The 25,356-nt window shown below is 41.4% G+C and overlaps 1 protein-coding gene across 1 annotated transcript in view; it reads right to left on the minus strand.

Moving 5' to 3' along the window:
* Positions 1-25,356, minus strand: part of col27a1a (collagen, type XXVII, alpha 1a) — a 67,261-nt gene that overhangs the window by 20,006 nt on the left and 21,899 nt on the right. The window contains exons 6-19 of the mRNA XM_069169355.1: positions 22,922-22,975; positions 22,731-22,784; positions 16,025-16,069; positions 13,188-13,241; positions 12,696-12,740; positions 11,450-11,503; positions 10,671-10,715; positions 7,216-7,269; positions 4,744-4,788; positions 2,925-2,978; positions 2,620-2,664; positions 1,402-1,455; positions 943-996; positions 5-58 (exon numbers count right to left, since the gene is read on the minus strand). Of these exons, the coding sequence (XP_069025456.1) occupies positions 5-58; positions 943-996; positions 1,402-1,455; positions 2,620-2,664; positions 2,925-2,978; positions 4,744-4,788; positions 7,216-7,269; positions 10,671-10,715; positions 11,450-11,503; positions 12,696-12,740; positions 13,188-13,241; positions 16,025-16,069; positions 22,731-22,784; positions 22,922-22,975 (711 nt within the window). The remainder of the gene's footprint in view (positions 1-4; positions 59-942; positions 997-1,401; positions 1,456-2,619; positions 2,665-2,924; positions 2,979-4,743; positions 4,789-7,215; positions 7,270-10,670; positions 10,716-11,449; positions 11,504-12,695; positions 12,741-13,187; positions 13,242-16,024; positions 16,070-22,730; positions 22,785-22,921; positions 22,976-25,356) is intronic.

The raw sequence follows: 25,356 nt of genomic DNA on the forward strand, positions 1-25,356 counted from the left end.
AAACCTCAGGACCTGGCGGTCCGGGTGTACCATCAGGGCCTCTCTCTCCGATCTTGCCCTGTAAAAAAGACAAAGGAAAACATGGGAAATAGTTTGATATTTTATAAATTATACATCACTTTTTTTTTTGCTGAGAATTGGATGAGAGGGTCAATAGAACTTGCTTATCTGTCAATCTAAGGTTAAAGGCAGCAGCTGGTTAGCTTAGCTTAGCACAAAGACGGATAACAATGGGAAACAGATAGCTTGGCTCTGTCCGAAGGTAACATAATCTACTCTCAAGCATCTCTGAGACTCATTAATTAGCATGTACAAAAACCAGTCTAAAAATGAACAAATATACTCCCCAAAAATATACTAAAACAAAAATGAACAAAGTAACACATGAGAGAAACAGCAGTTCTTCAGAAGTTTAAAATGTTTTTAATTTGAGTATTATTCATACGAAATAATAAAAGGTTAAGTATTTTGAAAAGAGGTCGGGCTAGGCGTCCTGGGAGACTACTTTATGCAGGTGACAATTTCTTGGCTGGGAGCAGTGACTCCCTGGACTCTCTAATGGTTGCTTGGCAACTTCATGGTGTCAACATAATTTTTGGAAATTACAGCCAAGCACATAACCCCCTGTAAAAAGTTGTTTGCTCTTGAGTTGAAAACATTTGAAACAGTACAGACTGAACAAACCAGATATAATATGTTGGTCGGGCAGATTTTGATACCTTTGGACAAAGCCAGGCTAACTGTTTCCCCCCCATTTCCAGTGTTTATGATAAACTACGCCAACTCGCTGCTGGCTATATTGATCTAACTCTTGGCAAGAAAGCGAATAAGCGGATCTCCCAAAACACTGAACCAATCCCCAATCCTTTAGATAAAAAGTGTTATGTCCACATTTTGGCATTTTAAAGTATTCCGGGTTACTAAAGCCACAACAGAACTAACCTGTGGTCCTGGTTTCCCATGGATGCCTGGTAACCCTGGCGCCCCCTGGATGCCCTATTCAATAAAAACAAAATACATAAAAACTAAGACAGACAGTCAGACAGGATTCAGAAGCAGAAAAGCATTGATTTCTTTTCTCGGGAAACAGACACTAGACATGCATGAGTCTGCTCAGGATTGTGTTATCTCTTGGGGCCACTCTCTTCTATGATAGGTTAGATTTTGCTGACACAGAGAGACAAATGAGGAGGGTTAACATAAGAATTTCCATAACCTGGACAGCAAACATCTGGCTAAGTCATTTTACAAAGACAGTTCTGCAGCTAAGTCTGTGTAACTCGGGATATGTTAGTATTGGAGGCTGCGTGCAGGACAGGAGCTGATGAGGTTGGAGAATGGGGAGGGAGATGATATGTGAGCATTTACAGCATGTACAAATGTGTTGCAGAGGTGATCTACCTTGTCTCCTTTGTACCCAATCTCCCCTTGGTCGCCAGGAATCCCAAGTTCACCCTGACGGAGAGAGGAGGAGGAGACGAACACACGCAGGAAGATGGACGAGGTATGGACAGAGAGAAAGAAAAAATAGAAGAACATTAGGGGGAGCTGTAACTTTCCACTATGTCAATCGCATTCAGCTTTCTTCAACAGACAATTCTCATTAGCAGGCTGTACATTATGAGCATTCACACACAATGAATGTAGTTCACTGCATTAGCCAAGTTTTTCATGTGGTGTCAATCTGTCTGATAGCGATTGCTCCATTCTGTTATCACATATGTTTTACAGACTGAGCCAGTATTCGACAAATTAGTGATAACAGAGTATTAATTATTTTAGCTCTGAGCTGCAGAGCTTCAGTTCAAATACAAAGTGTTAAGCGCCTAATGTTAATTTAATCTTGTACACAGAACACTCAGAAAAAAATGTTAAGTAAGTAAATGAGGCAGTTTGAATCAGGCACTTTCTTAACATCGTTTCTGCCACTGGCAGATTTGGTACTTTGTGCTTTTATCTCCTTCAGGCTCAGTCATTCTACTGCGCATTGTTCTGGTTTTAGCAGGGGAAATGTCAGCCAACTGCAGTAAATACAGACTGATTGCTTAAGAATTTACTGCTGGCCTTCTGCTTCAATCCAAAAAAATTATATCTCTGTCAACATCTTCAGATACTGTTGCAGAGACCTTTAAAGCACCTCCCAAAAACTCACTTTGTCAAAGTGAGAACAGACATAGAGGATCTCAAAAACTCATTTATCTTCTGGCATTGTCGTGATAATTTGTTACTTTTTCCAATCATTATTGTCTGTTTTTATCTGTGTTTTCTATACAGAAGACACTTATAAAACTTATTTATAAAGTACTTTGTAAGTCTATTATTTAAAGGACTACTTCATTCAATGGCCTCCCAGCTGACTGCCTAAAATTAAAGGTGGGGTAGGAGTAGTTTCCTACAGTAGATTTAATCAAAATGGCAAAAGAAAGGACAAATATTCATGTTTTAAACAACTTGCAACACTCATCAAAAATTTGTATCAGTGTGGTTGAAGGTGGGACCTAATGAAAGCATGCTCTATGTCTAAAGGTTAGACAGAAGTTGCTACAGGAGGATGCAAAGGTGTACATTTTCATCACATGCTGCTCAAACACAGGCCAATAACAGGAATATTCAGATCACCTTATCACCTTTCAGTCCTGCTTCTCCTGGGTTTCCGGGCACCCCCTGGAACAAGCACAGGCAGAAGGGTTAGAAAGGCAACCCCCTAAGGACAAACTTCACCTAAAGTTCATCCTCATGGATACACACTGATGTCACAAAGATATTAACCAGCAACTTATCCAAACTCCGATCTCCAGCCGAGCTTATTTTCCATTCGCTTGGTTAATATCACACATTAAATAAAGACAAGGCAGTCCAAACAAGACAATGCAAGAGAAGACAGTGAAGGCAAAAGGTTTCCATCTGCGTGTGTGTGAAATTACTTTCAGTCCATTAGGTCCTGGAGGGCCCATCTCTCCCACAGGCCCCATATCACCCTGATGCCAGAGGAGGGGATAAACAAGAAACATATCCATATTTAGTGATATCACATCATAAAGTACAGATAAACACAAGGCTCAGGCCCCTTGACATTCACACACACCATCTCACTTTGGGATTGAGCAAATGTGATTAAATTAATTGTCTTTGCTTCCAGATTATCAATGCAGCGATCACATTGCACATAACACAAAACAATGGATGATAATATATGACCCATTTTGGGATGGATGAATAGATCTGGCAGTCAGAAGCCAAGCTCGTGCTTCATCTGAAGCCTGAATCAAAGGGTGGCCTTGGCTCAGTGTATCAAATATTTGTCTCTCTGAATAGTGTACTATCTGCATGTGTGACAAGAGACGATATGTCGCAAAGATGCCCCTCACTTAATTTGGTAAAGATAGTTTGAAAGTAGAAAGTTTCTTCTTCCATAGTTGGGAAAATCAAATGCAATCTAACGCCTGAGAATGAAGTCGTATCTCATTAGAGTGATTTGCCTCTAAAAACAACAGTATTTGTATTATGGCTCCACTGCTGCAAGGCTCTAAAGGGTTCACTCATACTTAACTGTTTCTATCAACAGCATATTTCCTGCTCGCAAATCGCAAGAAATGCATGAAGAAACACAATCTCCTGTAGAATGTCTTCAATTGAATTCAGGTTTGTGGATTTGTTATCAGTGTCTGCTGCAGTGGCACCCAGGTTCAGTCACTGAGCAACTATAAGAACTTTTCCAACCTCCATCATGTCAAAGCACAATAATAATAAGATGATGGTTTGTGGATGCAGCCCAGGGTTTTTAGTTCATACTGATATTTCATCTGTTGAATGCAACAAGTGGGAGAAATTAAGACAGACAGAGAGAAACTAAAAAAAATAAAGGTGATATGGCTGCTTGTAAAAGGAATACTTTATCTCTTCTATTTTCTGAATTTTGACTTTCTCTTCTTCAACAGCGGCCAGCCTTCACCCAAAGCTGCGGGCCTGCAGTCCCCAGAGGATGGTGTTTGTATTTTTATATCCTTGAAGTGCAGCTCAGTGCTGCGCTTGTGTACTGTACATTATAGCATCGGATCAGATGGACGCAGAGGACACAGAGCCAAGAGCAGAGCTGTAATCAGAGAGTCCTCCAATTACAGGCCTACTACCACCACCGGTGGCCCAGAATAGACCGGGAGGAGCGGCAGCGACGGGTGAAGACGGGACACGACAAGAGAAACCAGGGAGACATTATAATCAGATGCAATTATGTGGCTGTCGGGCTGGGCAGGCTTGGAGGGCAAGGTGATGGGTGGGGGTGTGGGTGAGGGCGGAGGCAGGGGGGGCAGTTCCTGTCCAAAAATAGTTAATAAGAGGGAGATTCAAGAGGAGAACAGGATGCATTGTTGGAGTCTGTTTGATTGATCGAACTGTTAATAAATAAAATGTTTATCATGAGAGAAGTGATATGAATGAATTACATAATACAGGCTTTAACTTTGTCCTCCATCTTGGCGTCCTGTAACCATAATTTCACTATTTTAAATATGTTTACAATGATAAAAAACCTGCACATAGTGGTTAGTTTCTCACCAAACTGGCTGGCAATGTAAATGATGAGCGCTAATTGAGGGTGTTTTTTCAATTAGGCAGGCATATTGGGTTTCATTTAAACACAGTCCTTCGCAGCTATGTATTTGTGGAGTACGTGTGGGAAAAGAGGATATTTGAATTGACGGCAGCAAGCAGACTACACACAGAAACACACAAACTACTACTTACAATAAGTCCAAGAACTCCGTTTGGACCGGGGGCTCCCATGTCACCCTAGTCAGAGAGGAGGAGAGAGACTCAGTGAGATGAAGGGAGAGGGAGAAGGAGCAGGTTTTGTGGGTTATTGGTTTTTTTTAAACAAACATGCTCAGATGAGTGGCTCAGTGTTCATCGCAGCTTATGAGAGGGGGCCGTGTGCATGTGTGTGTGTGTGTGTGTGTGTGCGTGTGTGCGTGTGTGTGTGTGTGTGTGTGCGTGTGTGCGTGTGTGTGTGTGTGTGCGCGTGTGTCTGAGGTAAAGGTGGAGGGGGATGTGAGCCTATCGTCCCCCTGTGGCTCTTTCAAATATGCAGGTTCGTTCTACCTCAAAAAATGAAAGACAGAAAGAGACAGACTTTTATAGACATTCGGCGATCCCGAAGGATGTATCCTAATGATGGAGATCCCTTTGTTCTCTAGCGCCGCCAGCAGGTCACAGTTTTACATTTATCCAGTGACATATCCTCAACACTTATCACCAAGCATTTATCGTTTCAAGACAATTTGTTGTAGTGATTCTTGACTTTTCCTCTACCGCCACCATGAGGTTGACTTTTTTAGTTAAACGTCTCAAAAAATATGGGATGGTTTGGTAAATTCATGTTAGCCTGGTGTTACCAGACCAAATTCACTGCAACAATTGTATGGGTCAGGCCACGCTCCATATGTAATCGTCTTTAGTCGTTGCATCAATGGGGGCAGACCTGGGGTTCATTTTGAAACTATTAGCGTTGACCACCATATGCGCTGAAACTCTACCACTCCTGCTACTACATTTACAAAAACACGCTTGAATTAAGGGTCATCACACTTAATCACAGACGCTGGTGACTGATTGATTCCTCAAATGATTCATTATTTAGTCATCCCCTGACTTTTCATCTACCACCATCATCACTGGTTTATGACAATATACCAGCAAAACTAATGACCTTCACATCAACCTCACCAGTATTTTATCTGCGTATAATTAGCAAATGTTAGCATGTTAAGATGCTAAGCTAAGATACTGCTAAACACAGCGTGTAAGCATTCTCTTTGCATATTTATATTAGGATGAAGTACAGCTTCATAAAGCAATAGTGTGGCTACAGACTCAAGGAGGTTACATTTTCAGTGTTGTTTGTTTATCTGCCAGCAAGACCACGGAAAATTACCAGCCCAACTTTCATAAAACTTGGTGTAAGGGGGGTGCATAGGACAAGGAAGAACACAACTTATTTTTCACAGTTATTAACATTGTGAGAAGGGAATTTGGCCTACTAAAAGACATAGGTCTTAAAATCTAGTATATAATATTAGATCAATAGAAAGTTCAAACAAGTTCAATAGAAACGAAACATCACAATTCATATTCACGGACGTAACTAGCCCTCTGGGATACACATGTACATGCTCAAACTGAACACAGCAAGCAGGCATTATGGAGCAATCTGGAACAGTGGTTTCGTAGCTGAGAACCGGTACTACTGTAACATCTTTCACTTTTGTTTTGCAGGAGTAAAACACTCCAAACTTTCTTCTCTCACATGTAGACATACCAAAGTGTGGTGCAGAAATAAATAAAACTTATCATCTTGTAGTCAATAAGCCTGTTGTGCAGATTATTGAAAACATAGACCAGCATCTGACAAGTTTAATACGTCATTTACACTGTGGAAGAAAAGCCTCCAGGCTAAGAGGATTTATTAGCAGTTTAGTTGGCTGATCAACAAGACTGAACCTTTGGAAAAGTCAGAGATGTGTGAGTGAATGGGTTGTTCAAACATGAATGAGCTGTGTGTGTATTGTGTAATTCAGAGTGTCAAAGAACAACTTGCTGACTTGCTGTGTTTTTATTTTAGACTTTTCCACTGTGACTGATGAAGTGTCACATTTATAAGAATGACAGTGAATGTCCCGAAATAGCCAAAATGCTGAGATCAAATCTTTTGACGTCTTCCATATGGAGAGAACCCCGCTCCAGACTCTGTTTACTGGCCTATCGTTATGGAATTGGGAACTAGCACTCAAAATGACATCCTATTACATCGTTCACTATTGTTGGATATCACCTCCTAATAATACTGTATGTGTGTGTTGGTGGCCAGTTTACAGCGGTGACTGGAAAAGGCAGCATTTCAAACTGGTCCCTCTTTAACACTGCAGGTTTTTAAGACTGAGGGCCAAGTAAAAGTATCTACAACGGAGGAGGGAATGGGATGAAATTAAATACAGTAGTAAAGCTCGTCCAGAGCAACTTCAAACATCACTGTATAACAGGAAAACTGCTGGACTGCCAGATGATTTAACCACCAACACTGCCAAAATATCACAGCACTAAAACACCAGGGGAGTGTGTTCGTGTGCGGGTAAGTGAAACCACTGCTCTGCGTTTGGATATATGAGCATGTAGATTTGTTATATATTTAGGAGTGTTTGAGTAACTGAGCGTGCGACATACTGGCTCTCCATCTGGTCCAGGTGGTCCTCTCTCCCCAAAGTCCCCCGGAAACCCCTAAAAACAGAGAGAGCAACTTTTATGTTTTGCTGCACACAAACAGTGACACAAACTCAGACATCCAGTAAAATTCATGTCCTCTTTCTTGACATGTCTGCTTTCTTAAATCTGTAAAATAATTTTTTTGGGACATTTTGGCTCATCAGAAAGTTGTGAAGGCAACATTTGTGCATTTATTTAGCAAAGCACTACTATTCATTAGAGTAGTGTTTCTGGCTATCCAGAAGTCTAATATTAACTTCTTTCTGCTCTGATTTTGGTTTTCACGAACTCCTGATAGAAAATCAGGTGCTGAGCAGGTAGTGCAGAGTTGCTTTTTAGAGCTTTGTCACTGACATTTGCCTGATGCAGCAGAACAGAACGAGAAAGAACTGTGGGAGAGAACCAAAACAGTGACTTTACGGACCAGAAAACCTAAACAACAAGCTGAAAGAGACTGTAAATCTCCTTCGAGGCGAGAGGAACTGCACCGTGGGAATAATTCTTGGGTTTCATGACCACAGGTTACGTGATGCATTGTAAATATCAGAATAATTTGGTAATAGTCGCTTTAATGTACAGTAGACAGTTAAAATGCAATGGTAAATACATTGTGCAAATACTACTGCAACAATAACACAGAAATGTCACATTTTCACTGGAGAAGGGTGTGTCTATGTTTTGGTCCTTCAGTCCCGCCAAAGTAAACATAGAGTAAATCATTATGTCTTTAACCATAGAGTCAAGTTCGCAAAGGACATTTTCACAAATTCTGCTGACTGTTACACAACCAAGAGTGCTCTGCTGTAATAGCACAGCAACTACAATCACTTCCCCGAGTCAAATATAACATTAAACATAAACTCATTTGAAATATGCACAAAATAAAAGCATAATGACCCTTTTAAAAGCATTAAATCTATCAGCTGCAGTGTGAGTCGCCAACTGTTCTACTTCGGCTGAGTACACTTTCTAAATGCAACAAGAGAAGCCAAGCAATTACTCTGTCCATTTAGCAGTAAGTGGGAAGCTAATCTGAGCTATGCTAACAGTTGTGTGGTGCAGCAAAGAGAAACCACATCTGTAGAGAGCATGAGAGCCAACGCACTTTAAAACCGAGACCATTCAGAAACATTCATAATGGTTGGGTTCTGCTGTTCTGACCTCAATGCATTGTTTCAGAAAGCTAATTACTGTTAGCTCCAGAAAATGTCAGTTATTTCTGTAAGAGCAGAGATGATTTCGATATACAGCATGTATATTTATTTTAATCTCTGATTCAGTTTACGAATACGGTCTGCTGTCTCAATGTAACTCTTTGTATTTGAGTTTTTTGCTCATTTCCTGAAGAAAATCTGTGATTTTGCCATTTTGATGTCATAATAATAAAATAATAATAAATCCCTGAGATTGATTCTGTGTAAATATTCACCTGTCTTCAATCTAATCTAACATCCCATCGGGTCAATGAGGCGATTTTAGCTGCATAAGAAGCTCTTTTCTGTCCCTACCAGGCTTCTGGAGCAAGTTTAAACTCCCCAGAAAACATTTTAAAGTAGGGTCAGTGTAATGCATGAACCTGCTTTATAGTTTTAAGAAATTGAGCACGCTGGGACAAGCATGACAGTGAAATCTATGAAGTGTAACAGTGACCCAAAAGATGAATCGTACACAGCTGTCACTGCTGCTGTACAAACTGAGGACAAATGTGGGAATCGCGCCTTTGCCAAGTACTTTAAAAGCCTTTGAGGGCAGTCATATGAGCTTTTAGTGTATTTCTGCTTTTACATGATGTCAGACCACTGTGTTTGTTCGTCTGCTTCAACCTCAAGTAGGATCAAACAGCAGCAGCACTGAGTTTGATGTAAATGAATTGCAACATAAAGAGAACAGCCAACAGGCAAACATTGCTGAACAGATATATGCAAAAAAAAACTTAAGGTGAAATGGAAAACTGTTGGCAAAACACACGGAAACTTTTTATGCTCTTCCCTGTTTTAGATATATCTATTCCCTCATCACTCTTAAGTAGATCACGCTGCGTGTGTATGTGCGTGTGTGTTTCCTCGAACGACTACAAGCGCTGCAGTTATGGCCATTAAAATGTCTGGCTCAGGTTCATGTGGTTCCTCTGTTCTTGCTCCTCCATCATGGAGGAGAGGGATGATCTCTCAGGGATCATCTTGTTAAGTGTCCTAGCTTTCCATTTTCCATGAAGGAGCGCTGAAATCAGAGGACAATGATGGTGATACGCCTGTTTTCCAGTTATATTTACAGGCCGGTTAGCCTACAGGGCAATGCTATACGTATAAATAATGTTTCATTGTTTTCCTTTCTGCCTTGAAAAGCAGAAATGCTTCAGTTACACAATCATTCACAATGTGCCTCAAGCAGGAAAAGACTAAGATGTGATGACAGCACTTCAATTTGAGTGCTTTTAGTTTTTTTTAAATAAACTTAACAAGGTTTTCATGGCAGAAACGGTGTCTAAAAAAACTGCGAGTGAGTCTTATGATCTAGCCCTACTTGAGTGAAGAGAACACACACACACACACACACACACACACACACACACACACACGACACAAAAATCAAACGCAAACAAAGCCTTACAAATGGTGAATTTGCATCCACAGCTACTTCATGAACATTTGCCTAATTACAGAATAAGCCTCACTTCTAAAAGCCTCACACTAAGCAGACACCAGCTCGCGTGTGTTCAGATGTTTTGGCCTATAAATGCCTTATTTACTGAAAAGCCAATAAGCAACAGCTGCAGAATGATCTCAGCAGTGTGTTTTCAGGGTTACACACTCTTTCTGAAACACTCCGTTAAACTGACTTTGAACACTATCTGACACACACAACAGAAATTGACTGCTTCCTCCAAATGGCTCGGCTCCATGCTGGGGGAGGGAGGGGAAAGGGGGGATGAGGACCAAAGGCCCTCTACTCCAACAAAAGCCTTTTTCTTGTTGCAACCAAGACCCCGACATGCGGCTGGTGGGACTCCACTGTACTCAGGCTGCCGTTAACCCTTCCAACAGCCATGGAAATACTGAGCTGACTCAAACAATGACGTAAATGCAGACCGTATAAATTTTCACATGTGTAGGTGTTGGAGTCTGTTCACCCAAAGATCTCCACATGATCCAAATAAAGGAATTGTTTATAAAACTATGATGCATTTTATATAAATTCCTCACTGGAGTGGGGGGTGGTGAGCATGCAGCATTAAGAATCTGTAATCAAATCAAATTTTGTATCAAAATGGTAAAAATATTGATTTGATTTTCCAATTTTTGAAAAAATAAATAAATAAATAAAAAATAGATGATACATTCAAAGTCAACACTTCCAGCACAATTCATCACACGTTGTAAAGATTATCTGTAAAGTATGTTGAGACAAAACTTTACCGGCCTACCCATCTTGCCCCTCTTCCCTGGTTCGCCGGGGATGCCCTAAAAATCCAAACAAGCGAGAGCGGAGGTAGAACAGAAAACAGAGCAGAAAGGTTAGGGAAGACAGAAAAACAGAGAAGAAAGAGCCAGTCAGACATTATGCAAAAACCCATATCAAAACCAAAATATATAATGCTCTTGGGAATAACTGATTCAAGCCCAAAACACAATTAAAAAGGCATCGCTGTAAGCCGCTCTCATCTCCTGCTTCAACAGATGTGAGGAGCAGCTGAGTGCAGCCTATCTGAAGTTATCACAGCCTATTATGAGGGATTTAAACCTCCATCTCCTACATTTAGATATAAAATGAGTTTCACACCGTCTATTATATGTGCAGCTAAAGGTATGAGGCATTTTGCTGGCTGGCAGTGGAAGGGGGTCCTGATTACAGCCAGCCCGGCCTGCGCTGACGCAACCCCCTGGATCATGTCATAAGTAGGCTAATCGTTCCATGTTTTAGAGGCCGTACAGAAGGAGGAGGCCTTGATGAGTTCAGGCAGTTCAAAGGCTCTAACAGGGGGCTTTTATCATATGAGTCATCAACATTCCCACAGGGCTACATGCAGCATCTCAGACAGCTGGGGAGCATTTCTCGCATTTATAACAACAAGACAGCTGAATGAAATGGCAGGAGAGGCTCTGCTGTCATCTCATAGGGATATTAGCCAGGTTCATTTGGTCACTGTACACTTCTAAAAGTATTAAGTGAAAATACATGTGAAAAGGAAACTCACTCTTTCGCCATCAGGCCCAGGCAGGCCAAAAAGGCCCGGGATTCCAATAAAACCCTGCAGGAGAGGAGAGGAGGGAGGATGACATGACAAAGGGGAGAGAGGAGGAATATGGATGTGAGTGTCTGGACGCTATAAACGCAGCAGCAGCAGCAGCAGCAGCAGCAGCAGCAACTCCCATCGGCTCTACTGCTGGGTTTCAGGGGCAGACGGTCCACCATGGATAAAGGTGGGCTTCCATGAAGAACCAAGCCATGAGGCAAGTGTATATGCCCATGGACTGCATGGTGCTGGCTTCCACGATGTAGTCCAAGGGCACATACCCTCACGCCAGGGATCTCTGAAGATAGCCAGGACATCCCACTGGGCTGTCAGTGCAGTGGAGACGACACACAGGAGGAAAACAAGCACAAACACCATACAGTTGAACACCGGGGGAACGGTCGAGATGCTTGCTGCAGGCGAGCGTGAGTCTAGCGAGTTTACACAATATGGAATATGCTGCAAAAGAGAGGGCAGAATATGTAGAAAGGTGACCCAGTGAGAGAGAGAGAGCGAGAGAGAGAGAGAGAGAGAGAGAGAGAGGGAGAGAGAGGGGACTCGAATGCCTCCTTAAGACAGCAGGGCCTCATACGGAGCTAAAACAGGAAATTCCAGCCAGTGGGGGCAGGGGAGGCTTTGGAGCAGCCAAGGGAAGCTGATAAAGAACCTTTATTGGAACGCAACATAAAAATCTGTTTGTGTCCATGAGGTTGTGTTTCTTTGTTTGTGTACCTAAAGGGTGTGTGTTTGTGTGTGCGGAGGCTTATCAACGGCCAGCCTTTCAGTAAGTGTCTGCGTACAGTAGCACAATGTTTACATTACAAGTGAGTATAGCATACTATTAATCGTGCTACACTGCTTGTGTGTGTATGAATGTGTTTATGTGTGCGGAGGAGGATGCTGGTGCACCTAAGTACACGCATGCTTCCATACATGCATGCATTCGGATGTTGTTGCATCAGAGTGTACATACATGCTGTCATGCAGCACTATAATTAGAGCAAAAAGTATCCCTAATTAAACAGCTTTCTATGTGTTTGAAATTAGATTCACAGCCTTCCTCTATAAATATTGTTAAGTAAAACAGTAAACAGCTTTGCCTTTAAGCATATTCCATGATCCTGTCAATGCATCAATGTTTCTCATTTAGATGGATAAAATCAAACATGAGCAGCACATTTGTAGGGAAGAAGTTGAGTGTCCTTACCCGAACGCCTTTAGGCCCTATTGGTCCTATAGGTCCTGGTAAACCCTGAAAAACAAAGAGGACAACTTTATTTTAACAGCCAAACACTTTTACTAAAATATAGCTAAAACAATTTACCTGTATTATAATATTTAAATAAGGTGATGCAATAGAGACACATGTCCTGAAATGCTACTCCATGCTAAACACCAGTAACCCTCCGTAGAGGGAGAGGACACAATAACAGGTACTCCTGAAAATGATATTGCAGTACATGTCTATACAGCAGCTAAGCAATAGATGCTCATGGTAATTTCTGAGGCTGCAGCATGTGATGTTAAAGTTCTGGACTTTTTTTTTTTTTTTTATATATTCCAGCTCCTCTATTCAGTATTTACTCAAATATTTTTCTCCAAGTCCTCTGTTCAGCATTAACCTAATTCCACTTGGACCCCTGCCCTTACTATGGCCCTGACTACAACTGTACCAGTCACAGCAGAGGATTTACTGCACCTGCCTGCCAGGATAACCTTTGGCACCTGGGCTTCCGACTGGACCTTGCTCTCCCTGCAGGGAAAAAAGAGAGAGAGAGACAGAGAGAGAAGTGAGAGGGTGAGGGAGCGAGGCAGGGTGGGTGATCAAAACTACAGCAACACCAACACACAGGCAGGCCATTCTGAACAGTAGTGAACGGCTTCAGAGAGCAGAGGGGATCAAATGCAGGGACATGAGCCAAGTATATTCAGAGCATGAATGCATTCACTTTGCATCAAAGTGGTCGTGAGGGTAAAAGTTATCTGGTGTCAATTCAGTCTCTAATATGCATATTTTTTAATGACCCTGAGCTTGTTTTGATTTGTTTTTCACATTTTAAGGTTACACGACAAGGAGATCTACTGTTTACCATGAGACAAAATAAATGTACATTTTTTGTTTATAGGCATCTATCTCCTTAAAATATCCAATCGTATTTGATCAGTAAGGAAAATGTTGGTTTATTGTTCATCATTATGGTTCCGTGTATCTTTATATGCACATATACATGCAGTACATTTAATATAGTTTATACTACATATACCTTTTCAATCAGAATCAGCTTTATAGGCCAGGTATGATCGCACATAAAAGAAATTTGACTCTGGTTGTAACTTGTAAATCCACAGAAACACATAAACAGAAATAATACATGTAAAAGACATATATACAGCTAGACAATAGTGCAACATACTAGTGAAAATAATAGTACTTATGTGTGATGGAGCCAAACTCATGTAAAATCTAATGCTGTGATTTATTTGATCGTAACTACTAACAATGTATACTAGTACTGATATAAAAAGTGTGTGTATTGGAAATGTTACTTAAGTGCAAGTACATATGTATTATCATTAAGTAAATATTACTGGTACATATGTATAGCTGCATTTTACTATTATATTTGGTCCATCTGATAATCTTAAGCATATATGAAGTTGTTTATGTACTGTTGACTTATATTATTGCACCATATTCCCTAAAATGATCAAAGGATTGGGGTTAGAAGGAGTATAAATTAAAATAGAAATACTCAAGTAAAGTACATGTACATCAAACAGGTACTTAAGTACTTGTACTTTTGACCCATTCCTGCTGAGTACTTTTTTCTGTACACACTTTTCAGTTGTGTTCTGTGTACAGACCATAGGCGCTAATTAGGTGTTAGGTTTGTATGTGTGTATATTTGACTCTCAGAAAGCAAAACACACACACACACACACACACGCACGCACGCACGCACACACACACACACACACACGCGCACGCACGCACGCACGCACGCACACACACACACACACACACACACACACACGCACATGGACACGGACACATGCACAGAGGCAGGTTGTGTCCAAAACTCGCAGAGTACGAGTGTCCATGTATAACTTCCTTTGACACGCTCCGGACGTGCAGCCATGCTCACTTCGTGCCAGTCCCTCTCTTGGATAAATATAGTGCGTAGCACTGGCAGTTAAAACCAGACAAGAATTTGGCAGAGTGAGATTTGGACCTTTAACTGGCCAGCAGCGAGGAGGGGCTCTGGACACGGCCCGTGCTGTATTACAGTAACAAAGAGTCATCAACACTTTATGCACACCATCTGGCCTTTGCTCCCATTAGCTGGAGACTTCACAATGCCAAACAGTTATGGTTATTACTGTTGCTATGGTAACTCAAGACTCAAGGCTAGGGCCGTGACCATCAGCAGCAGCAGCAACAGCGGCAGCAGCAACAGCGGTTCTGTGGGAAAAAGGGGGGCGTTTGAGGATGGACTGAGTGGGAGGACATGACGGTAAGAGAGAAAAAGTTCTCCATGATGATGAGTGGTTTGGGAACTCCCTATACTGATGACATCATCCTGAAGATGGGGACTCACTTAAAACATTGTGACAGTGAGGGGAATGTTCCACTCTGCTTTTCATGACTAAGGTCTTCTATTTGTACAAACAGTAGTATGACCCAGCCCGACTGGAAATAGCTCTGGACACAATGCTAGATGCTCCGTGCTTAAAATAGTCAAAGGCTGGACGTAAGAGCCGGAGTCATGTCTCCTCCCACTAAACAGTACATTAGAGAGTCCTTAGAAGTGATTTCCTCAGTTTAAAGAAAGAAACACAGATGAATAATAACATAGCATCAGTTAACGTGCTGTAAAAAAAACTGAACGTTGAATGGTGAGTGGTATCGACAGATCCAGAGAAAGAAAGACAAAGGGAAACTTTGTCCAAAGCTGCAGCGTAACAGCCATGAGTGTGTCACTGTTGGCCTAGTTGGCTTGTTCCTGTTTCTCTTCTCTCTATTTTTTTCTCTCTCTTTGGCATCACTTTCTGATATCCTGGAGAGCATCGCCGTAGCACAGGGCTTTGGCCAGATGTCTGTCCTCACCAGTGCTTCATAACAGGCTAATCTAATCTGGCTGCCCTGCAGGCGTGCTCGATGCGCGCACACATACACGCAAACTGAAGGTTAAACCACCTGGGAGTGGATGAGGATTGAGCTTTTTTTTTTTTTTTTTTTTTTTAAATGAGGTAAGAATGAGGTGATCAGACATCAGCAAGCTGGTCACCGTGAATGCAAAACATGATTACACAACGTAATGAAGGCAAATGCTTAAAGTACAGGTAATAGGATGTGAATCAGGTGAAGGGAAGCATCTAAAGGCAAGAGCTGATTGGAGGAATTTTCAAATGTGACTGAATAACATGACCTAATCTTAGGTTAATCTTAAATGTGAGATTAATGCATTGTGAAGAACAGTAGAAACTTGAGAAGACAGTTTACAGAGTATATATGTAATAGAGAAAGACACTTACAGGCTCTCCAGGGAGTCCAGATGGACCAGGGTAACCTTTCTGTCCCTGCAGAGACACAAATCAGATATGATAAGTGAGTATGAAACAATAACAGAAACAGGAAAAGATGAAAGAAAGCCCACAAAGACTGGAAGAGTTTAAAGTTAAGTAAAAAACCTGACAAACATGAGGGAGGATCTCCTTCGGTGTGTGAGAATAAAAAGAGCAGTTTTCTGCAGAGTCAAAATGCGCATGTTAATGCGAACAGACAAATTCAGTTCCATATGCAAAGAATCAATCTGCCCTTCTGTCAAGAGATCAGACTTTCCACTGGTCGTGTTCACAGAGTTATGGTGCTGGGGAGGCAGTGCCAGGATCGTGGCATGTTGAGTATATAAATGCCTTCCTGTTTGAATCAGATAGCAGGTTCCTCCCACTGCATGCAGGGCAGACTACAACACTAAAGACAGCCTGACACAGTGATTTTCTACACTTTTTGCTGACTACAGCATCACAGACCCCCAACAAAGAGCGGAGAAAAACTAAATCAAAGGTGGGAAGATATGCCTTCTCCAGACCACAGCTTGATAGAGTGAGAGAGCAAGACAGAGAGAAAAGAAAATAGGGAAAAAGTAAAGTAAAAACAGACGGGCAAAGAAAGGAAAGACTCCTGTTGTCCCGTTTTCCTAAACCACAGCACCAAAGCACCAAGCCAAGACTCCCAGAGTTCCTGTAAATCATCCTTCAACTCTGTCTTCTGACTGCAGCCGGAGAAGAGGACACAGCATCCCTCTTCCCATGATGTTACATGATCGCTCTCACTGGCTTACAGCTTCATGTCAGCTCTTTAAACAGTCATCCTCAGTATTAAACTCCTAATTCTGCTTTTTAATAGCTACAGCAACTGTGTCAACAAGACATTTTTGCAATAACACATTGTTGACTGAGTTAAAATCAAATAAATATTTGTACATTTTCGTTAACTCCTGTATCACAGACCTAATCCGTAAACATCACATCATTCTCTGTGTATCTAAAACATATCAAAGCTTTGTTGTTGAGAACTTTTGTGCCCCACGATCGCCTCACATCATCTGGTGCACATCATCAAAGGACCACTAGGAGGAGATGCTCTGAGCTGGGATGAAAATAACAGAGTAATACACATAAAATAAACAGAGATGTCAGCAGGTGCCGACAGACTGCTGCAACAACACAAGCAGGAATGTGTGTTTCCATATTTTTGTGAAAGCCTTATTGGTAAGCAGAACTGTGGCGAGAGCAGGGTTGGGTGCAATTGCAGACACATGGCGCCTGTCTCAAAACTTCCATTTGGAAATTTGGAATGGCCGGTTGTTATTTTTTATTTTATAATAATTTGTTGATGTATTTGTGTTTGTTTGATGTTCACCTACACGTATCTAAACCTGAAAGTCACTCTGTTTATATGGACCGCAGCCTACTGGCTTGATTTTCTCCTTCAAATTTATTTCTGCTTTCCACCCACTTCTTGACACAACATGTGTTGTCAGGGGAGGTAGTGACCTCAGGCTATTCTCAGGCACGAAAACACATGCACGCATGTATGCACAGACAGGCAGAATAACACACACACACACACACACACACACACACACACACACACACACACACACACACACACACACACACACACACACACACACATTCACACATGAAGATACATGTACCTCATTATACCCCATCTTATTACATGGCTTACTTATAGTACAAACATGTGTAGCAGCTTATGTTCCCAAGCTGTGTTGTGAAGTCCCCTTACCACACACACACACACACACACACACACACACACACACACACACACACACACACACACACACACACACGCACACACACACACGCTGTGGTTCCCGGGTATTAACCATAGCCCTTTAACCTCAGCTCGACCATCTCAGATTCTTATCTCACTCATTAAGAGCTTGCTAATGAGAGCAGCCATTCCCACCCGTTTTCCTGTGTTTACAATGCCACTTGTTTAACGAGCATGTGTGTTCAATCAGATAAACCCACCAGAATGCTTTTCATTTACAACAGCTCCCCGGTAGCACCCTGTAAGCACCACCCCTCCCACCCCACTAAGCCGAGGAGCGCCCCGGGGAACGCTAAGCGCATTTTGGTTAAAATATAATAACAGACCACATTGTGTCTGCCGATGATATGTCACTTTCCTGACTTGTTACCAGCTACAGTTAACATTGTGGGTGTTCAAATAAGTAGAGACCACATGTCTGGTTACAACTGTACACTACAAATAAAAAGTATGTGTCCTCCACTGGACAGTGTCATGGTAGCAGAAGTCTCCCCCCTCACTTCATTAATCTCCGCTTTCATCTTTCCACCTTCTAGCTCTCCAGAATCCCTCTACAGCATGGAGCCAGATGATTGCTCGGAGTAATAGTCTGGCTCCATGCATGTGTTGCATGTACAGCAGAACATAAACCCTCCACGCGGATGTCTGGCAGGCACAGACAAAACAAACAGCGGCACGAACCTGACTGGACAATTTGGTTGAAATCTACCCAGCAAGGAAAAAAAAAAGGTTCCTCATCTCATCTCTGTCTGAACCGCAGTTTTAACAGCATGTTTACGTGCACACAGTATCTCTAATAAACTACTGCAACTGGAAGGCAGAGCAGTGATTTGTTGGACTACTTGTGAAACAGGCAAAGAAAATGATGGTTGATTTGGATTCTGCCGTAATTACAATGATGATGAGCATGTGGATTTGTTCGTTTAAACAGTGAACGGAGAGTTTGGTTTGGAACAAGTCTTCAGACAGATTAATGTCATACAATAAACTGTCATGCAGAAATGAAAGGAGCAAGTATGATTAATACACCGTCTTAGTATTCACATGATACTCTTGTTAGGAGAACTGTGATTTGGACTACACGAGAAAGGAAAATCATCTGCATAAAATCTAAAATCTAAACTAACAGCAAACAGCAACTGAAGTATCCATTATGAATTTATAGCACATTTACATTTTTCACATGCATAGTGACATGTGGAAACTTATCTGTAGTAAAGTACCTAACATCCATTACCCTGAGACCATCACACATGTTAGTATGGAACATATGTGAAAAGCACATGTACATGTAGACTTCTCATAACCAAGGACTTAACATAATGTGTCTCAAGATAGTCATATGTTACCACAATGTTACACACAAACCATTGAGTCTACATGAGTGTTTAGGGATTAGTTTCCAGCTGTCTGTCTACACAATGACTCCTCCCCTACCTAACTCCATTTTGGCTGACTAAAGACTTTATCTTTGGCCCAATCACATCTTTTTCAGATAGGTCACTGATGGCTGCACAGATGAACACGTCCTTGACATCTGTGTTCAAGTTGAAAAATGAATTGCTTTAAGATAACAGTAATGACACCCAAAGGATCTGCACCACCACTTTGGGTCCAAAAACCAAAACTACGAGGGAACAAAATAAATCCAGTCTTTCAAAAGAAGACGAAAAACAGTAGTTGAAAGCAAATAGCAAAACTATTGCATATAATATTTCTTTGTAGTTATTCAAAACAAAATATGATATTACAGTTCCAGGTGGTTGGAAGTATAATTCTGTGATGTTTTACAGAAATACTTTGACAGCTGGAGCAAAAAATTCATACTTGATTTATTGCCAAGAATCAGAAGAAAATATTGAAACCACTCTGATGGTGAACTATTAAGTATTAAGATCAGCACTTCTGACTGTGGGAATGTGTATTTAAAACCCTGCAAATGAAAGTTAGAACGCTACTAGACGGTGTATCTTGGCTTTCAGGTTGAAAAAGGACAGACAGTGTGAAAGACAGATGTAGAAAAGACAGACAGAGAGTGAGGAGAGACAGACCGACAGGCAGTGGGGAGAGATACAGAAGGATGGAGGCGGTAAGGTGAGACGTGTGGCTTGTAATGTGGCCTTGTAGTTGAGGTTTGGCCCGGTGCGCGTCCCCTCTCCCTGACCCTGCCTGCCATACTGAAAAACCATTCAGACTCTGCTTAGTAGAAAAAATGTTGTAAAGAGCGGAACATGCTTGGCTTCTCTGACGGTGTAAAATCAAACACTACTATCGCACTTTAAAAGGCAACCACTGCTTTCTCCATTAAAGTTTTCCATGGAAAACCAGCAGCCAAATTCCAGAATTCCCGGCTGAAACGTCAAACTGAGGCTGATTTAGAGCCAGTATGTTTGTGCGTGAGTTTGTGGGTGAGTGTGTGAGAGTCAAAAACGGTGGAGGGGAAGGGAGGAAAAGCTGCCGCTGTCCCGTTTTCCTAAACCGCAGAAATCCAAGCAAACGACACAGAGAGAAACATCAAGAGAGGTACGAAGAGGAAGAAACAGCACACCAGTGTTTCAGGGTGGCCGTAAGAGTGAAATGCAATGGCAATATAAGTCATCATTTCTTTTCAATAATGCATTGTGCTCGCACCAGGCCATGGTGTCTCAGTGAGGAGACCTGCATCAAGACTGGACACGCCTGGGACTTTCCACCTGAGTGGACTGAAAACGAACAGAACAAAGCCTGTTTGAGACGGTCTGTGCTGTTACAGTGCAACTCGGAGACTGACTCACACATCTGTCACACCACTGTATGTACGTAGGATTAATTAAAAGAAAGGAGCTGCTGAGGACTCCAGCAAGTTATCATGACATACTTTTTGCACAATGACAAAGGAGTTAATGAGCTTCTCTGTGTTTGTGTACGGAAAGGAAGTCGACTCCTTGTGGTTAATTTAACAAGTTTCCTTTACAGTCAACATGTCTGTGGTTCATTGACTAATACCTGAGGCCTACTCTGATGATGTCAGTCTGTGTGTATGTGTGTGTGTGTGTGTGTGTGTTGGGATGAAGTTGCTATGGCGACAAGTCCCCAGACAACGAGCTAGGATGCCATTCTGATAAGTAGCGGCTATAGGATGCCTTTGGGTTTTATTAAGACAATTTACTGAGCCTCTGCATGGCTCATCTCAGAGCACACAGGTAGAAAGTGCTGCTGATGGTAAAGAGTGTGTTTCTGTCCCTGTCAGGTGATTTTACCCTCATGCTAAAACAATCATTTTGCCTAATGTGAGTTGTATTAGAGGTCAATGGGCTGTCACTTGCGGCTGTGATTCAAACGTCACTGGCTGACCTTCTGATAGGCCCTCAAATCACTGCCGTTTAGTTTAAAGCCGTCTGTGAAATTTTTCCATCAGCTTTACATTTTGTTCCATCCAGGCTGAGTGTGTGTGAACAGAGAGAGACACACAAATGGACATAGACACACACACTCAGAGAAGCAGACTCCTAACCGAAGCCATATGGTGAGCTTGAGATAGACGTCCAGCTCGAGTCTGACACTGTTACAGAGCGCTGTGGCTGTGAGAAGAAAGCAGCGTTACACCTCTGCTGAAATGCACACAGTCTACCTGCTTTATTCAATTACTTAAGTAATTCCTCCACTTCACTCGAAGTTGATGCATTTCAATGTGTGTTTACAACTGTTTGTTTGGGAGAAGGGGAAATGGACCATTTTGGTGCAGACCTGACGAGCACACAAGAAGCATCGAAACACATGGTGATAATGGCTTACAGTCTTGGCTTATTGGCACTTGTATTCTTTTCAATTGACTAATTTCAGTTGGAGTTTATTTAACACTATTATACTGAATTTGTCCTAAAAGCACCTGGAGCAGCAGAAGCCTCAATTAAACCATTTAGACACGACTTTTAGTTTTTTTTTGTTTTTTTTTTTGCAGTTTAATACTTAAAACTAACTAACAACAATTTTACCTTCAACATTTTGCTATTTCATCTGTTGCTTAGTGACCCATTTTGATGATTATTATATGAATTTTAGCAAACTATTTCAACTATTTTTACATTACTTGTAGCTTAAAGCTCATTCTTCTTCTCTTCTGCTAGCAAACTAACAAGTGTTAGCGAGCTTGCATGCTTAATTGCCGCACGTAGTATTCAGGTAATTGCTGTTGCTTTTTTAAACGTGCTGAGCTCTAACTGCTGAAGTACCCTCAGGGGACGAGCACGCTCGTTTGGGAATCACAGCTATAATTTGATGTCTGTTTTACATGCACACAGGACTGCATGAACAAAGACACACAAATCAGACAGACTCCCTCTCAGACGGTGCTTGTTACACACCCATTTGTCCTATTTTTTGACAAATGAATCGGGAATCACTTAACTTGTGACTTTAGGAACATCTAAGACACTGGTAATTTTGTGTTTGGGTGCACGAGTGCAAGATCCCCATCCTGTTTCCCCTGTTGACAAAAAACCCTCCCCCTTCATCTCCTATGACATCCTTCCTGCCAATACTAAGAGCCCTCTGTGCAGGATCCAGTGAAACATATGGAATAAGTGGTGAGCACAGCAGAAAAGGGGAAAGAGAAATGGAGAGAATCAGGAAGGAGGAGAGATCAAACATGAGTGGATTATACACAAACAAGACCACACAGACACAATACACAAATGACACACAAAAAAAAGGGTGACAATGACTCATGCACTGTCTTTCCCAAACGATTCAAAGATGTCAAAGTTTGCAGATGTAAGCAGTATTCTCACACAAAACATCAGCAGGAATATGGGCATGTCAGAAGATCTTTAACTTTATTTTATTGAAAGTAACTTTATCGAAAGCTCTACAGGGAGCTGAGTTCTTCAGTCTTACCTTTCGACCCTCTTGGCCAGTCAGTCCAACCGGGCCCATAATCCCTGAGTCTCCCTGGAACACAAAGTGAGAATGTCAAATGGCAGGAATGTCGGGTTATGCAAATAGCAATTATAAATGTACTCAAAGCATGCCAAACGGGGTGTTGTTACCAACTAATGTAGCATGTAAGTAAAGTAGGGATATAATACCTTCTCTCCTTTAGGTGCTGGCCCAGGTGAGATGCCAGGGTCACCTTTTTTGCCCTGAGAGAAAGAAAAACACAAAGGATAATTTTGTATAGGTGAAAATGACCCAACGTACGCATTTTATATTTTTTTTAAATAATTTCTCTGGCCAAAACTTTTCATTTGGACTTAAAGCTGCAAAAGCTTTTTTCCATAAATAACATAATATTGAATAAAAGGTCCAAAAGTGAAAATAGAAAAGGGATTGAGTTGTCATGTGACTGTGTGAAATTCAGTAATACAGATGCTTTTCTTTTTGGGCTCAGTGCTCCTTCAGTCTCACACACACACACACACACACACACACACACACACACACACACGCACACACACACACACACACACACACACACACACACACCAAGCTTCATTGTCAGCAGGTAACAATAACGGGGCTTCAGCACATCAAAGCGATGGATCGGAAATTACACTGCGTGCTGACTACCTCTCTTTCCCTTTTGGGACCCCTGCCATTTACAACTTTGTTTCATTTATTAACGATGAAAGAGCAAAGATTGCAGCGCACCCCGAGACATCAAACGCGTCATAATCTTTCTTTCAACACACTTGCCAGCCCGCTCTGCACCAGTCTGCCTACAATTTACTGAAGTGTTCATTCACTGAGGCACAAGTTCAGATCACTCCTGAAGATCCTTGTGTTTACCTGACAACACATGTTTACTGGTGAGCTTAACTTGTAAGAAGACTTTGTTACATCTGGACAGTCAGACTGTTCACTTTTGTTTTCAGTTTTTTTGATAAGCTATGTTAACCAGACATTATTTATACATTACAGTAAAATCGTCCTTGCAATTCTCAGCAAGAAAGTGAGTTTCCCAAAATGTTGAACTATTCCTTTCACCACAAGTCCACAGCAATTTCTATTTACCACAAGTGGAAACTGTTCATTGTGCCAACAACCTGTATCAACATGTGGCTTGTTGCCCAAAGGACATTGGCAGGAGCTACAGATAATCTCTGTCACCATGACGTCACCTTGACTATTATTATCAAGGTAATGTCTCACTTTTAGATTATTAAAGTAAGATGTGTAATATAAAATGATCTTGTTGGTTAATTAGTTTAGTTGACCAGGAACTAATGAAATCTCAGTAAAAAAAACAAATGACTTTGCTTCACATATAATAAACAGATTTTCTTTTTAAAGGAAATACTGAAACAGTTTTGTGAAATAAGAAAGATACCATCATGACCCTTGTTAATTGTGTATTTTGCACACTCAGACAAATTGTTCAACATTTGTTACATTTTTCTGTCTTGCCAACATGAGAAGCTCAATACCACCTTCATGTCAGTATGCTAAATACAATGCTACAACCAGCAGACAACTAGCTTAGCTTAAAGACAGGAGAAAGAGATGATGATCTATTGCCAGCTGTTCAAAGGTAACAAAATCCACTCCTGTTTCCAGTCTTTATGCTAAGCTAAGCTTAGAGCTGCTGGCAGGTATTTAACATATGGACATTAAAGTGGTCATTTAACTCTCACAGAGAAAGTGAGTGTATGCCCCAAGTACGTGAGAGCTAATAGCAGAAAATAGGGGCATAATAATAGGAAGAGATTTGGTTAAAGTGCAGAATGGGATTTAAAATAACAGAAAAAGAGAAGGACTGATGTAAAAATCACAGAGAGAACAACTAGCACAGTCTCTGAGGGACTTTGTGAAGGTCAGGGGTGATGAGTGTGGGAGGTGTGACCACAGTTGTCATTTGTGTAAAGGCATTTTTATAATGCACCTTAAATACAGGTATTGCACCTCACTCTGTACCCTAAGCACACATTGTCAGAGGTCAAGGGTGTTTGCTAAAGCTTACATCAGTCCAGACAATCACACAGGGGGAAGCAGAGAATTTGTCTTGGGCAGGGTCATCTCCTGTTCACGCGTTAAAATTGGACAGATTTATTTGGAGTTCTCACTTTCCGACTCTTAATGTCTTTCCCTGGAGCTCTGATAAATCATTTCGACCCCCTGGTGTCAACACACCTCTTTTTTCTCTCTCCACTCGGGTTTCAGTGGAAGCACGGACTCACATTCATTTTGCACAGAAATGTAAAATAACAGTTTATGTCAACATATATTAGAGAATATTTTGTCAACACAGAAAGCTGACATCTCTAAGAATTCAAAAAATATTCAGAAAGTCTGTGTGAAGCACACATGTTAAAGTGATCGTCAGCATTAAGCTCTGTGGTGTGTGGTGTCTAGAGCTGCCAGATATGAAGTCCTGCTGTGAACTTTGATGGACCTGACTCTTTAGCCATTAAGCTCCAATAACTGTCTACTCCTTTATGAGTTCCAGCTGATATTTAAAAAACTGAAAATGTAACATTTCCTCATAGGATTATCATTCACCTTAGAGGCAAGAGAATATCAAAAA

Source organism: Embiotoca jacksoni, unplaced genomic scaffold (genome assembly GCF_022577435.1).
Source record: "Embiotoca jacksoni isolate LCO1_2020_lvr unplaced genomic scaffold, fEmbJac1.0.p SCAF_10, whole genome shotgun sequence".
Classification (NCBI taxonomy): Eukaryota; Metazoa; Chordata; class Actinopteri; family Embiotocidae; genus Embiotoca; species Embiotoca jacksoni.